This window comes from Gymnodraco acuticeps, unplaced genomic scaffold (genome assembly GCF_902827175.1).
Source record: "Gymnodraco acuticeps unplaced genomic scaffold, fGymAcu1.1, whole genome shotgun sequence".
Lineage (NCBI taxonomy): Eukaryota > Metazoa > Chordata > Actinopteri > Perciformes > Bathydraconidae > Gymnodraco > Gymnodraco acuticeps.
In genome coordinates this window covers 527326-544874 of record NW_022991588.1, presented here as the reverse complement: position 1 = coordinate 544874, position 17549 = coordinate 527326, and the positions used below count along the sequence as shown (strand labels likewise).

General features: G+C 39.6%; 1 protein-coding gene across 7 annotated transcripts in view; it reads right to left on the bottom strand.

Moving 5' to 3' along the window:
- Positions 1 to 17549, bottom strand: part of igsf9ba (immunoglobulin superfamily, member 9Ba) — a 65320-nt gene that overhangs the window by 34835 nt on the left and 12936 nt on the right. For all 7 annotated transcript variants that reach the window (XR_004567122.1, XR_004567123.1, XM_034197867.1 and 4 more), the window contains exons 2-4: positions 15292 to 15489; positions 9708 to 9854; positions 3955 to 4106 (exon numbers count right to left, since the gene is read on the bottom strand). Coding sequence is in view for 5 of the 7 variants with exons in the window: in XM_034197867.1 (XP_034053758.1) it covers positions 3955 to 4106; positions 9708 to 9854; positions 15292 to 15489 (497 nt within the window). In the remaining 2 variants the exon portion in view is untranslated. The remainder of the gene's footprint in view (positions 1 to 3954; positions 4107 to 9707; positions 9855 to 15291; positions 15490 to 17549) is intronic.

Sequence of the window (17549 nt, the reverse complement as noted above, 5' to 3'; positions counted from 1 at the left end):
GCTTGGAAATCACTTTGTATCGATTCCAAAAAGTTGAAAGGGATTCAAATTGATTACTTTTTTTCTTTGATTTTGCATGTTTTCTGTTCCTTCACATACAGTACCTGTACGTTTTACTGAGCTGCTGTTGTTTAAAGCTCATGTTGTTTCTCACACTGAGAAATCCTTCTGTGCTGTGGACTCACAGGTGTGTTAAAGGTGTGTTCTTACTATAAAAACTAACCGAAAGCGAACTAATGGCATTGCTCGCTCATTGTGTCATTTTTATCTGTAATTATTGAAGCCATTCATCCATGAAAATACATACAAAGTACATTTTCTGAACCAGCAGTGTTCCTTTTTTGGTTGCATTTATTGGGAAACCACTGCACAGCCGGCGGGAAAATGCTGCCTTCATTTGCATAAACTAGATTTGTTTTCAAATGTTTACCATTGATGGTCCATCCCAAATCGCCTTGAATGCCACAATGCCTTGCAGACAGTTTACTCAAAATTGTTTGCAGAAGCCATGTTGATTTGGCCTGAACATCCAATGTACAGATACATGTGTGCTAGTTTGCAACAAACAGGCCATGGTGAAAGGGGAGGTGTTTTTGTTTCTACTCAGTTCTGTCTGTTCATTTCTTTCAGTCTTTCTCTTCTTTCTTCTCATCTCTGCATGTTTATGAAGCAGATTGAGCCCAAAGATACACGTACATGTTCTTCTCAATACGAATCAGGTTGCGCCGCCCTTGGAATGTTTGCATAATGGCATTTTTCCATCAACTTTGCAATCACGCCTCCTTTAAAATTCTGGGATTTCATATTGTATGGGATTAGTTTTGTATCATAAAGATAAAGCAACACTTTCTCAGAATAAAGCAAAACTATGAGTTTAAAATAAAAAATAAATGAGTCAAGCAAAATAAAATTAATTTAAAAAATAAAACTATAAGTTGCAAACAAATCATTTGTGTAATCATGTAAACTATAAGTATTTTTTCTTTATTTTAACATAGGTTTTTGTTTGCAGTTCTTGTTTCTTCTTTCTCAATGATCAGACTTTTGTTCTCGCTGCAGCTTTCTCTTTTGCGCTCCTTCACTTTTTGTTTGAGATTCTGACACAAACCTCCCAGGTGGGCGGGACTTTGAGGGGTGGCGGAGGGGTGGCTGAGAGTGGCCACGGCCACCCCCCAGCTGAATCCTGGCCACCCTATTGGCCACCCCAAACACCCTCACCACGGGGGCCCAAATAATTTTAGAACATTAAAAAAAAAATGTTTAAGTCATCATTCATCAAGAATTAACATTAATAGGACGTTATATTGATAATATACTCACTAAACTTACAATTCATTTAACTTATTTTCTTCCAAAAGTTAATTATCCAAAGCCTCTGTACACCCCCCTCTATTTACATGTAATGGTTTGGTCCTGCCTCCAAACGCGGTGCAGCACCGCCGGCACTTTATAGCAGAGAGTGAGAGCATGTTAGGAGCAGGGATGCTAGTACTTACGTGTGTACGATGTCTCAACGACTAACAAAGTCAGGCTTTCAAAAGAGAAAAGAAAGGAGAGAAAGAGAGAGGGACTAAAGGGCGACAGTATGTCACCCAGTTTTTCAAAGAAAAGGTGGGTGTGGTCTATGAGTGGTGGAAATGTGTCTGTTAGCTACGCCTAGTCCATTGTAAATAATATATATATATTTTGTTTTACTAAGCTGACATTAAGTACTGTTAATATCTATACAAGTTTTTGATTTCACTCCTCTTTCAGCTGACATTTAGTAAATGCAGGTACATTTTTAGCAGCTATTCACTAAATCAGTTGTCCCTCCCTCTGGTGCCGCAGGACCAACAGATCCATCTCTAGACTTAGCAGCCCTGTCCCTCCATAAGCGTTATATTTTCACAGCTCAGTGTCAGTAAATATTGTGCAGTTAGTATTGGACTACAAGATAGATGCAAGCCTGTATTTAAAGCATAAATGACTAAACTAATCCCATAATATTGAATCTATCAAAAATCAAATCCTTACACACATGCAGCAGTGACTGTAGCTGACTAGAATAGGCAGAGACTTAACAGGATCTGATGATACGCGGTCATCAGTCCACTCCAGTACTTTGAGATCAACTCAGGAAAGAGGAGGAGGAGGAGGAGGAATGAATAAGCAGTAGATAAAGTGAGGCATGAGATGAAGGCAGAATCTCAATTTATGTTCCACTTCATTGATGCATCCAGAAGGACTGATATTGGCTTGTGGAACAGCAGGAGGCTGCTGTTGTTTTTCTGCATGCCTATTGTTTGAGTACACTATGGGGAAGACGGTTTATAATCCCACCTCAGTTTATATCCTCTCCTGCACAACTGTTTTGTGAAGTATCTTTGTTTTACGGCACTCTTTTGTCCTCGCAAATAAATAAAGTAAAGTAAAGAAAGGAGGACCCTGTCCGTGACATTCCTGCCTTTCTCCATGGATCTGATCATGTGGGACACACACACACACACACACACACACACACACACACACACACACACACACACACACACACACACACACACACACACACACACACACACACACACACACACACACACACACACACACACACACACACACACACACACACACACACACACACGTTTGAGCTTTTGGCTCTGGCTTGTACTGAGCAGCCAAATGGAAGACGACAGCTCTGCTTTTTATATTTCTCAGTGTATCACGGCGCAGAAAGTGAAGTATGGCATTTGGCTCTCACTAGCTATTTTCATTTATAGTCTAACATTCATATTAGGACTAATGTAATATTGATGCAGGAGAAGGAGATTAATTATGCATCAGAATTTTGTCTAATCATTTACTGAGGGGATGGTGTTAAAAAGAAGCGACTAGAGGAAGACGAAAAAGGGGGAATAAGCGAGTAAAGGAAGATGAGGCCTTTAACAGACGCTCCAGTATGCTTCTGTCACTTCCTGTATCACGCAGACAGCTGGAAACAGTTCATAGCAGCAGACTGCAATATCAGGGACATGAGAAAAGGAAAAGGAGTTATCCATCTTTCAAAAACAATTCAAACCTACCAAAAAAGCCCTTTATTCATATTGCTGCTAATTTTTTGTTCTCCTGATCACATTTAAATATTCCTTATTGCTGCTTTTTCAAGAATACCAATCTTCAGAAGAATTATTTGAAGATATTGCATTCATAGTCTCTACAGCTACACATGTAGGTGGAAAGAGTACTTGTGGTTGTATAGTAAGAGCAAGAGAGCAAAAGATTTTCCACTTGAGACAAAGTGACATTTGCACCTTTTATTCAAGATGTGGCTGCGATGCATCATCGTCTGCTGAAGCTGTTGGTGTTTCTGCATCATTTATAATAAAACAGTGTGTTAAATGTCTTTGATTCTGTGCGACTCACACCACAATCCACCACCTGATGTTCTGTTATTGAAGGTTTATGCTACTTGCAACAACATTTCGCTGTTATCTAACCACAGTGAGGCTGAGCCAGACATATATTGTCATGACATCAGACTGTCTTCTTTTGGGAGTTTATCCACAGGAATAAAAATCATGCATCACCAGACAACAGTGTAGCCGCTACAATCATTGACTGCTATCTTTAAACAGTCAAAGGCTCAACACGACTTCATATAGATATCATAAAGACATCTGTGTTAAAAGCGCAACAAACCATCTAATTCACGAAGGCTTCATTCCTGTAACCTGAGACATATCAACACATTCACTTAAATAATAATGCTTGTACAGATATCGTATTCCAAAACAATGTGAATTGTGTGGTGCCCAACAACAGGACAGGATAATAATAGCGAGTGAGGCGATCCTCCATAACATACTTCCAGTACAGATGGACTTAGAAAATGACACCATATGTGCGTGAACCCTGATTCTATATTTATAATAAACATAAATCACAATTAATAGAATGAATTATCATGGGTCTTACTGAATATTTTGCGTTGGTTGCAAGCTCCTCCCCCTCCCTCAGCCAGCTGATTATTGGTTTTGGATTTCCCTGGGCAGAGCAGCTCAGCTGAGTGCTTCCCCCTTCCTTCGCCTCCACATACTGTGGCGGCGTCGCTGTAAAGGACGGTGGGGCTGTGGAGAAAGTGAAAGCAGGAATCATTACAACAGTATAATTATCATTTTCAACAATCATGAAATTAAGGAGATTTCTTCAGTTGGAGATATTGTCTGTTTTTTACGTAGCTTAACATATATTATTAGTCGAGCAAGCTGATCTACAGAAGGCAGTGTGGAGCAGCTTCATACTTTGATCCTGGCTGAAATATTTCTCAACTATTGGATCGATTGCACACAAATAACTACTTTTTTCGGTGTTATTTTTTTATTAAATGGACCAACCCTTCTCTACAGTATATGGTGCTAAAATGTGTAACTTTATTGATACATTTGCTTTGGTTTGTACTTCATAATCACATGAACAAAAATCTACGATATCCTATATCACTAAAACTACACATAAAAAAGGATGTTCTAAGCTCTACTAAAGTTTAAAAAACATTCTTCTATGGTTATGAAAAGTAAAACACAAACAGTAAAAGTTGACCTTATAAGTGGTTTGAGGTGTTGGGTTATATTTTTGCATTGTTTTTTCGAGCAGTATATCTAAATAATACTTTGTTGTTGTACAGTATCATTGTTAGCCAGTAGGACAAACTAGGAACAATATGACTGGCAGTGGCGCCATTCAACTATCATCACGTGCATGATTCTGGCCTACAGATGTTTCTAGTATAGCAGGTGGTGAACAGTTTTCTAAATCAGCTGTTCCCCCACGCAGGAACAAGCATCCTGGTGACATTAATCCCTTCATCTTGCCATTCATTCCTAAAAACCTTAAAGCCCACTTAGCAGCTTCACTGAGTTTCCATCTGATGTTTCTGAGTTTCTCTTAGAACCACCAGGGATCTCTCTTCCCCACCTACAGCACTGCAGGCCAATAACCTGTAGTTTCCTCCACCAGCTGCTTTCAGTGTTGCAACATAATATTTTGATTATAAATAGTGGCACAGTGTTTTGTTAAAGAGGAAAAAGGCACAGATATACAAGTGGGTCACCGCTTGCCGCTGGGAGTGCTGCCATGCCTCAGACTGCACACAACCACCTGGCATGGAGTAAATAAATCGCCCAATTAGCACGTTTAGACATCTGCCTGTCCATACTGCCCTCTCACTCTCCAGCACTCATTACATTAGATGATACAGTAGATTAATGGAGATAAAATGCCTGACTGGTTTATGCATCGCTTGCTCATGCAGTTGACGGGTCAACAGCTACAATAAACGGATCAGTATGCATCATTATCAACCGGCAACCTGCCTCACTGTGAGTTTGTGCTTTTATTTTGAAGATACTTGATTTATTCTAAGGTAGATTTGACAAGTCTTAATTAACACACCTACAAGTGCAGTTTAGGATTTCATTCATGAAAACATATTAATTCATTATAATTACTGTTTTAAGTGCCTGTGATGGTCCCACATGGTGCTACCAAAAAAATACTTTGGGAAGTTTACGCTAACACTTTGTTAGTGTTATGAACATTACATTGAGAAACCCACCAGGAAGCAGATACATTATAAGCTTTTCTTTTATACATTAGCCTAGTATTATCATTTAGTGTTGTTTTCAGAACATTTGTAAACTTTTGTAAACTTTTTGTAGCATGCACATTTAGTTATGTGCCGAAAAACTTGAGCGTGTTTCTTATTTGAGATGGTCTTGAGTCATTCTTTAATTTTCCTTTGAGTTAGCAGTGCGGCTGCTGCTTGTTGGTTGCTGCTTGAGGAAAATGCATGGGTCATATTTAGGAAATACCCCAGAATCATACGCTGACTTTTACTTTTAATACTTTAAGCACTAAGTCAGCTGTAAGTAATGTAAGTGTAAGTAATGAGTGGACTTTTTACACAGTGCTATTTGTACTTTGTTGCCTGACTAAAGTACTTAAGTCCACCACTGTGCTGTTATTCATTCTAAACCTAGTTTAGTGTTTCTCAAGGGATTAAGCATCACTTAATAGGACATTTTAGCATACGTGGTGGTGACAACAGCAGGTACATCCTGGGACTTTGTTTCCCACCTTCAGGTACAGCTTGTTACAGAGAAAGTGTCAACGTGGCAGAGAAACCTGGGAGTTGCTCTACAAAATAAAACATTGCATTCTCGCCCTACTTACTTACTTACTGCAGCGATCTTCATCAATGATATACATGACAAGATGCTGGAAGTTCCTGCACTCCCACTGTTCTTCTTGGTAGACCACACAGCTCATCAGCAGGTGGCCTGGATGCTACTCTAAGACGCAGGGTTCGGACAGTTCTCTCAACACGATCAGTCAGAAGGTATTTGCTCAACAAAACTGTGTCTGCATCATTTGCTTTGTCTATCTTTTATTGTCTCTACTCCTATGAGTATATGGCTACATAACGTGCACATGTTTAATTGATTTCACATCGTAAACCTCAAACATACTGTATGGTGTGTCTCCGTAAACTGTTGAAGAGAGAAGGAAGACGCTCTCAAGGAGACTTTCCACCCCTTTTTTAATTTTAGCACACTCAAGGTACTCACCTTTACTTTATGGTGGGATTAGACTACATTACATTTTTGTGTTTTGAAATGGTCACAGTGTCACAGATGATGACACTTGAGCCATACATTTTTGCCGCCATTTAGCTGACAGACATGGAAAATTACAAATTGGATGCCAACCAATCATTTTGGACAAGTATAATATATTATATATAAGTATAAATACTGGATTTGACCATTTGTCCAATACATGGTTCTCTATTTGGCTGACACTTGGGTCCATTTGAGCACTTTGGTCACTATTGTGAAAAAAAACAACAACTATAAATTAAATCTGAATCGTTGGATCCCATATCTGCCTGAGGATGGTTTATCACATGGTCACCATTTGTGGCCATGCCGGGGCTATTAGTGACTGACAAGGACTGACACACATGGGGAATATATGGAGCTGGTGCACAGATGAGCTGGCATTTAGGCCCCAATTGGGTCAACCAAATGGGTTCTAAATGCCAGTCCATCACTAAACAGAACAGGGTTTTCTTATGTTTCATTGTTAAATTATTTGAAAACGCTGCGCTGATGTTTTTTCTAATCCTAAAAAGCTTGCTGATGCTTGAAAGAGAAAGGAAGGACAGAGGAGACACGACTACAGAGAGGAGCTAAGGAAGAGATGGGGGGCGGTGAGAGAGAAAGAGAGTGGCCTTAGTGTCTTTTTTCGGGCACAAGGCCTTGCCATCTGACACCTGCCACTGAGTGGGCACCAATTCCCTGTCCGCTTGGCAGGAAGTTAAGGCCAGCAGCAACAGGAACTCAAAGGAGGAGTGTATGCAAATACCAACAGCCAAAGGAAATGGGTGTCCTTAGTGTCTGTGTGTTGAGGCCAGACGAAAATGGCACCTGCTTCCCTCACAGACACCCATTTAGCTTACAGCAGGAACATAAAGTCTTCATATGAAATCCCTTTTTGGATATCTAAACTGCTGTTCTTGATGTCTCCATAAATGTCTGTGTTTAACATCAAATATGATCCCAAGAGAAACTAAACATTTGTACCAGTGAAACACCTTGAAGTATGCTGTGCATGCTAACTGCAACTCTACAGTTAGACACATGAGATCATGTAAAATGGCATCACTTAATATGCCACATTATAATATGACATTTAGGAATATTAATTATTAGTTCTGCTACAGCCCAAAGAGCTCAGTTTCTGTTGAAAAGCCTGACAGTAGAGCAACGCAGGAGAAGAGGGAGGGAGCAGTCAAAGTCAAGAATGAATACTGATGAGGAAAGCTACAGAGATTCAGTATACCTACACAACAAGACATTGATACACACACACACACACACGCACACCCATGCACGCCCACAGACGTTCCTAAACACCAAACATCATGAGTGTGCAGGTGACGGCAGAGTGTGAACTATTCACTCTTCAACTACAACTTCAACAGACAGAGATCTCATTTAGCTGCATACAAACACACACAATGAGACGCTCTCATGTCAATGTTGATCTAATGCGCTGCACACAGAACACTGTGCTGAAAGTAATCTGCAGTGTGTGTGCTGTACTAACACAAACACATACAAAAGAAAATATTATGTTCTGCATTGATAATAACCATTTATACACGTCAGCATTTTTCCTTCTAAAGTGATTATGCAGTGCATCGGACTTTACAAATGTTTTTTTTACCCACTATTTAGCATAAAGTAAGTTGTAATCATTATTCAGGTATAAGAATTGCAACCATTGTAAAACATATGCATGCCTAATTGAATATGCATGAGTTTCGCACAGTGCCAAAAATATACATGTGAAAGACTTTGACAGTCTCTCTCTAATAACACAGAGGATTACAGCTCTCTGAAGTTAGAGACCTGTGAAGATTAATTAACACAAGGAATCACCGCTTTTGGCTTGAACAGTTTTTGCCTGTTTAGCCAATATTAACACATTCATTTTAACCAGAAAATGCCAACTAAGAAATCCAAGTAATACATTGAGACAACGTGTACTTCCTGCATTTACTTTACTGCACCTTTGCTGCATCATGCATTTACTCATCTTCTGCAAAACAGCTTAATATCTGTTTTAAATGCATTCCTCACATGAAGCAGATACAGGCATAAAAAAAGAAACACAAGGTTGCTTGTCTCTGTAGTCTCTGGTGCTCTGCAACCATGTGAGGACACACTTCACAAAGGATTCTCTGAGCCACTACGGTATTCCTGGGAAATGCAAAGGTGCAGATTTTTTTTCTGCCTGGTCATCAGTTTGATAGCTCTCAGACTATCACAGACGATCCCTGCCTGAACCGCCTTAAACAGGCCACAATCAATTCTCCTCTAACCAGCCTCTCATTCCTTCTTTACACCAAGGCCTTTTGATAAGGAGCAGCAGGGATGATCTAAAACAGTCTGTAATGGTGTTTTCTTTTTATGTGACTGCTAAAAAAACTGAGCAAATACTAATCTGTGTCCAGCAGTAAACGGGACCAGTGAGTCAAGAAGTGTGAATTCATGATTAGTTTTTTTTATTTTAAGAAAGACTAGAAAGTTGTGCATTATTGTGCATGAAGCTTTAGTAAAAATCCAGTTGTTCTAGAGGAATTTGTATTTATAAAAGGATACACTAAATATTCATCACTCAATCATCAACATGCGAGTACTTTCCTGACGGCCGATTAATGGATATATATATATATAATAATCATTTGACATAACATTTTTAAGAAGCAGTACACTTTCAAAAACTGAATACAAAAAATTACTACATTTAACAATTAAATGTTACATAATGCAACAAAGACAACATAAAAATAAGTACATTTTCAGTATGTACTGAACATATGTATACAATATTCATCATGATTCATGCAATGGCTGGATAGATATAATATTCATAAGCTCATCAGAGTGTTGACTACTTTTACCTGTGCTTGTACTTTTCAACTAAAAAAGATTCAGGCGAAAATGTCCTCGATAAAATAGAACCATATTTTCTAAAGAAAATCTGATGTTCTTTTTTATATACAGCATGAAGCCTGAATGTATGACGCAGGTTTTCGATTTTTTCCGTTGAAATGTACAAACACATACGTTAACAGTTCAGAGAGTGTGTAGGTGACTCACCATTGACTGTGAGGTGCACCCAGCTGCCGTTGTGGAAGGTGTCGTACTGTTGCTCCAGCATCAGGACCCTGCACTCGTACCAGCCCTGGTCATCGGAGCGCACTGGGTCGATCTGTAGGGAGGCCTTCCCATGCAGAGAGGCTCTACCTGGAGACGGAAAAGAAACATAATTCATGTTTTTATGCTTTTTAAAAACATCTGCACGCTCTCAACGAGGGTATGCTTCTCCATTTGAACTCCCAGCTTTAAGCATTGCTTCTTACAGCATGAAATTGATTTCTGATGCAATGGTTTGCATTAAAAGTAGAGTCTAAGTTATGGTGTGAAAGAACACTTTAGATTTGTACATGGATAGAAGGATAAATAAATATGTTCCACTGACTGTACTGAACGTTATTAGGATTAAGTGCAACATTGTATAATCTCTGCTACTCGCTTTTCCTTTTTTCTCTGCAAGGACTCTAAAAACTCAGACTTTGAACTCCCCTTTATTATAATAAGCACATTCACAAGCCTATTTTCCAGGCCTCAGAGAAGTTCAAGTCGGGTGGGATAAAGACATTTGTTCTCATTCCTGCTCAGGGAGTACAGCAGTCTGGAGCCTTTCCAAGCACTCGATGGAAGGCATGAGTTAACAGAGACGGACAACCCTATCACCATATTATACCTAAAGGGCAATTTACCGCCTTCCATCAGCTTGATTGTTACAGGAAACGGATATAAAGACCATGAAGACTCTTTAAACATCAAACTCAAAGGATTATTAACACAAACAATCAAATCAGTTGATATTTTGGGAAATTATTTGCTTCTTTGCCATGAGTGGATAGAGAAAATCAATACCACTCTTATATTTATATGGTATATATGAAACAAGGCTACAGCCAGGAGATTGGTTAGCTCAGATATATGTTTTTAGTGGAAAATAACTAACACGGCTCTATCCAAAAGTCAGAATTAGAATAAAAAAATGAATTGCCAGGAGACTGTTACTTTCATCTTAGCTCGGCAAAAATCAAATTTTATTAACATTAAGTTGATGTACCTCATTTGGCCTTAGTGGTACTAAAAACCATCTACTGGCCTCAGCTACTTCATATTTAACTACTGTAACAGACTTAAAAGTGCTATTGATCTTCTCATCAATCTAACAGCAAGTAAGTGAATAAATGTATTCCTCAAAATGTTTGATCTTTAACCAATTCAATATTTCCTTATTTAAACCTAAATGTATAAAACTTTTTAGGTTATAGCTCCAGCTAAAAAAATGTAAATTATTTGACACAAAATACCAGATTTCCACCTCAAAGAAATCATCTATTTCTTATAAAACTTCTCCATCCCGGCCGCTTTTACTCTTCAAGGCTGAGGATAAATTGGAATTCTAAAAGGATGAAATCACAAGGGATGAGAGAAGTTCAGGAAACCAGGCATGGTGAAATCTTCAGCTGCTAAGCTGTCTTTCTTCAAGCCTCCAGCCCGCTGCTCACATGGCTGCCTCTGACAGCCCGACACACTAAAACACTCTCTTCTGCCATCTGACGAGTGTTCGCAGATAGAGCATTTTTCCAAACTTTGATGTGTAGATGTTCTGTAAGCACTGTTTCCTGATACTTCCAACTGTCAGGCCGATGTATTGACAGTGAGGATGGGCTGAATTGCTCTACCAGCACTGTATGTAAATGCAATAAATGAATAGCCCAACCCTGGGATAGGTGGCATAGTTGGGGTAGAAAACTGATGGGAGTTTTTGTTAGCAGAAAATCGATGCAGCAAAGAGGAAGAGAGAAGAGTTTGCAGTCTTGCATTAAAAAGGTAGCTTGTCTTGAAAAAAGTCTATTTTTGCTTGGGCATTGAAGTGCTGAGTGGGGAGGGTGATGGCGTGAATGGTAGGGATCAACCTCAGCTCCCATTTGTCAAACAGTGATATAGGGTGCTGCTGTAAACAGAGTTAACAGTGTATTCACGTCAGGACGGCCCCTCCGGTCATACACCACTTACACAGGGTTCTGTCTACTGTGAAAACACACAATATCACATCACAAGCTCTGTCAGGAAACTTTGAAGAGGAAACACAAAAGATCCAAAGAGACACAGTCTGGAGGACAACAAAATACAACTTTAAATCCCAAAGAGCAGTGATAAAATAATAGCAATGAGCAGAGCAAAGTGGGTTGCTGGTATTATTTTCACGAGTCTGTGTGTTTTGAATACCGTCTATCTGTCTGTGGACAATCGGGCAATATGCGGTCAGTCACACATTTCAGAGGTGTGTAGATGAGAAACATATTTGAAGATTGCCGTGGGCAAGACAAAATGTTGGACTCTTATGAAACATGAGCATAATACCTTATTTGGGACAGGTGTTGCATTTTGGGATTGTAATTATCATATTGGAAAAATGTCATTGCGGGATTGTTAGTAGAAATTAAGCATATGCTGTTAACACTACTTCTTCTGTTCCATTGTGTGGGTTTGTTAATGCACTATAAAGCCCCATACATTTCAGATGGGAAAGAACAATCTTCCATTGTTCCGGCTTGGGAGCTCTCCTGCATTATTCAAACATTTTAAATGCAAAGCTAGCCTTTACTGTACTCACAACAAATTAATGGCCTGAATACGCTTTTTGATGTCATTACATTTCTTTAGTGTAAGGTATTTTTTAAATCAGTTAATTTAAGTGAATAACAGATAATATTGGGTTTTTCTCTGTTAGTGATGAGTGATTGAGGCAGTATCTTGTACATGCAGGAAAAGGTGTTTAATTTATAAATCCATATTATCGTTGTAGAGAGATATGATTTAGTTGTCAGCTTGTCCCAAAGCGGGCCAATCCGACACTAACATTTCACATGCTTCACATCTGAATTATTGATTGTGTTATTGCACGAGAGGGCACAAATAAAGATGTTTTTTAATGCTGTTATTTCGGTATAGCTGCGGGACAAACTGGCAGTATAGATTTTTGTCTAGAAGGATATCTGCACATGTTCTCATGTTAGCAGCAAATCACATGGAAAATACATAGTTGTAATGATTAATCTAAAATAAAAAAGAATATGAATATACTGTTGGTTTATCAATCATTTGCAAGAACATAAAGTGATGTAAATGCTTACTGACCCAGACAAAACGATTGACCCATAGATGGATTAAATGACACTACAATCAAAGGGAAATATATATATAATATATATATATATATATATACACACTCTGTTTTGGTAGCAGCCTACCCACCAATTGTATTTATATTATGTGATAAGAGTTCATGAAAATAGCTGAAATGAACTCTGAGACTGCACAGACCCAAAAAGCATCTCATCATGTCCAGTGTTATTATCACACTGTTGCCGTGCACATGCAATCCCCAGACCCAACTTTAATCTATGTAATGAGACTGGCCATATTCATGTTGCATCTGTTCACTGGTAATTCCTCAGCAGTGGACTTGACGCCACATGGCAGAGTCCCTTTAGAGCCAGAGCGAGCACAGTAGAGTGAGATGCTGTCTGAAAAGTTGCCGGCCGTTCATACCCTGCCGCTGGTCAGGAGGTTAAAGTAAGCAATGAAACGCTCCAGCGGCTGCAAGATCTACAGTAGCCACCACAAAACAGAAAGGAGGGTTCCCCAGACAGTGAGTCACTGCCATTAGTCTTCTCTGCACTGATGACCCTGCTTTAAGAAAATCCCACAGGGAGGAGTTTCAATCAACCTAATGTTATTCACACTGTTTTCTAACCCAGCTGAAAAATCTGTAATGTCCGTATTTAGGACACTCACAGAAGAGAGATTAATCCTTCTGCCTTTCAACAAGCCATGACTTGCCTTTGATTCACAGCATATTACCAGGTCAGGCACTTGGTAAAGAGGTGGGAACAGGAGGGGATGATTCTGACCCCATTGTGACAGCTGGCCATCTTGTCAAAGATGCAGAAGCAACATCAGGATGTAGAACCAATTTCCTAATACAAGTAGTGCGGCAGATATAATGTTTAAACCAGGAGAGGAGCATTTTAAGGTTCTATGATGGGATGAAATAACTATTGTTATGCTAATTTTAAAACTGCTGTTATCAATATTTCTAGATAAATAATGGATTGAATGTGAAAGGGTTTACTCATATCAACAACTAAGAAAGTTCCCTTCAGCTCAGCAAGACAGTTTATAGCATCTTTTATATCATTATTTTGGTTTACACAGAAAATGTTGCACCATGTGTAGCCTTTTTAAATAGGGACACAGTACATTATGATATATTCAGTTGCATATTTATTAGGTACATTCAGATAAAACTAATGCCATCTAAAACAAAAAATGTGCCTGTTGAGAAGGCTATAATGATCAGTTTTTGTTAAACCTGTTTAAAAGAGGTATTGATGCAGTTTAACGATAATTTTGGAGGCTGCATTCATTTGTCGGTTATAGCTTCTTTGATAACCCCTGTACTGGACATACAGTTATTCGTTTTCATATACTGTATGTATGCGCTGTGCTGCATTGTCACTAGAGTGTGATAATGTATGTGGGCTACAATGCAGTCGTAAATTGCTGAGACAGTTATTTCCCCCTATGCACTCAGAGACAGCAGATGCCCCTGCACAGCCCCGAATGCTGTGTTAGAACAGAACGAATTGCACTTCAAGAACCAGAGCGCTTTACAAAGGGGGCCAAGTCTTTGTTTTAGTACGTAAAGGCCTCAGTGTACTGCACCATGCCTTAAACTTAGAGCTAAAGTATCATTCTGAGGGAAAATACACTGCAATTGTAGGTCAGTCTTCGGAGGATTTGGAGGTACATTCATAGAACGCATTTGCACTGTAATATATTTAACTGGTTGTCAGAAAGGCTCTGCTCTCAGCCAGCTTATAATTGGATCTGCAGCAGCTAAAACTATATGCTCTATCATCATAGAAATGTTTCCATAATTATTGTATATTAAAGCAAAAGCTTATAATATCTTTCGAGTTGTATATCACTATATCCATCAGTGTGATGGACTCACAAAGGCAGATTGTTTAATGTGTTGAGACTTCATACTCTACTACTACAATATAACTACTCAAAACTATGGGAGACGTTTTCAGGTTACACACCAATGACCACATTTTACCTAACCCACCATAAAACTATCAGATGTCTCGTTTACACTTAGATTTTTGTATGGATTTAACAAAAAGATCTCCAAGCCAGGCTAGATTGTTCCAACTGTTTCCAAATGTAATATCAAACTTCTCAGAGCGAAAATGAAAAAGCATATTTCCCAAAATGTCAAATTATTCCTTTAAATCCGTAAAGTATATCTGCAAGCCATCATCTTTCACTAATGGTGAAATGCACTTCAGAATATTACAATGACCTATGGTCTCTGCTTAACAGTGTGTATCATGAAACTGTAGCACTTGACGATTGGGCAAACAACTCAAATATCTCTGACATTGCTGGGTTTGGCAACTAAAGAGATTGTGATCCTGATGCTGCCTAATTTAAAAGTTTTAAACTGAATCTGTTACAGATAGAACTTTTCATAATGTCTCAAGATGACTTTGCTTTATCTTTACCATGTCAACAGTTGTCTTACCAGTGTACTCTGGATCCACATGAGGAGGGTAGAAGCGGAAGTTGATGAAGAAGGGAATAGGCACTCCAAACTTGAACCACTCCACCACATAGGGGGGCTGCTGGCCGTCCAGGGGAGGGGACACGTCACACCCCAGGATCACGCTCTCTCCGGCGCGCGCCGTCACAAACCGGGGCTCCTCTCTCACTCCGTGGGCACCTGGGACGAACGAGAAGTTTACCACAAACAAGAAAATTAGAGGTCATCTCATCAGGGCTGTGGTCTGACGTGCTAGAGAGCAAGAGGCCAGCATATTCTTCTGCACACTAAGCAGCAACATCTCATTGCACCTGAGTCATTCAAGACTAATTGACAAGCAATGATTGGGTGTCATTCAAAGGCTATTGAGACAACTACTGCACAATGGATTACAACTGCATTTTGCTTCAGAAACTTTGAACATGCACATGGTAGACCCCATGGTCATCTGTCACCTTCATCTGTTGGTGAACTTTGTGGCTGTGCCATACTGTACTATAAATGAGCTGCCGACGGGTCCCATTGATCATCACTGGCTGCTGCTCAGATAAGCTTTACTATGAGCAGCACCAGGCCTGGCGATTAGCCACCGATGTCCAGGCACACTGCCGAGCATTGACCTATCAGATGACTGAAAGGTCGGCATACCTGCCTCAGCAGAACTCTCACTCTGGGAATGGATTTTCTCCAGCTGCCACCCCCGCTTTCATTGAACCGGCTGTATCTCCACCGTCAGAGCAAGCATGGCTTCAGCTCACGCCCAGGGGGGAAGAAAAAAAAATCGCTTCGGGGATCAAGAGACATGCTGACGTATCACTCCGGAGAAACACCAGCTGAATAACTTAACGCTTTCATTAGCAGCATCATTTGCATTAGCAGGGTACATTTTTACAAGAAGAGCACACGTTGGGACCTGGAGGTATTATTGGCTCAAGCAGCACTAGTCTGTAATGATGTTTTGCTACTGTCGTATGGAAATGGTATGATCTGCGCTTTTTCAGCTGTGTACACTGCAATTAAAACCCAAACATGTTAACCCAGTTCTTCTGGCTGAAAAATAAAGCTTTAACTCCACCCCTGCAGGCCATATGCATCACTTAGCGATTGTGTTTACCAGTTTAATCTGCATTATCCTGCGATAAAGTTAATCCACTTCATTCATTTCAGCAAGCACAGATTTTGGATGGAAACAGAGCAATTTTAATCAAATGCCGCTTTTTAAGTGGAGATGTGGTCTGCCAGTTAAGGCCCTCAGACCTGGAATATACCTTGCTATTTTGCCTCTTTGCCTAGAAATGACAAAGTTAGGCTATGCCACTCTGAGCTCTAATGAGCGAAACCTAGCAAATGAAGCTGATGTGCATGACTCATTGAACCTGAGCCTGATTACCATACTATATAAAACTAAATAACCACAAATATTAAAATAACAAATGCATCAACAAATACGATGTAAATGCTGTACATGTAAGATATCTCATAAGGGAGCTGATTGACAACTACAAGCCACAGAGGCTGTGCCTCTAACGTCATGTACTAATTTTGAGTGTCTAAATCATGGTGGTAATAAAGCAGCATTTTTCATTAAGATGAAACTGAGGGGGAGGCAGTGTTGATGAAGCACAGTGTAGGGTGTCAACAAGCATAAAGACTGCTGAGACTGAACGAGAGGGGAGTTGATTGTTGCAGAAAGAGATGATGCTCTGCCCTGCAGATTTTTAATACACTTCTGAGGAAACCTGTCCCGTACAGTAATAAGCCAAAAATAATCAAGAATCTGCTACACCTTTCAGGCTTGCAAAAACACTCAAAACTCACCCCTGAGCACATTTATAACGCCTTTCAAAAAGATTATTATAACCACCTATGAAAAGACATAAGCTCTTTTATTGATAAATGTCTTTGGACAAGTTCACTTAAGTTAAATTATCATCAGTGAATCCTCATTGTGGGTGTCTTAAAACAATGTTTGAACACAGTCAGACAACTATTGTAAATGTTCAGGGAAACACATGTATGTGCGTACCTGACCAAAGGTGTTGAATAAGACATCATGGCAAAGCCTTTACGAGTGTCTTTTGTCTTTACTCATGCTCAAAGGCTTTCAGAAGCAAGCAGAGATCAGGCTCCCATCTATAATGAAACACACTGGACACATTGTTTGGTAGAGTAAGTAGAGTCACTTGACATGTGGCACAGGGTCACACCATGTGGCACAACTGTGCATTAATCCATTGTGT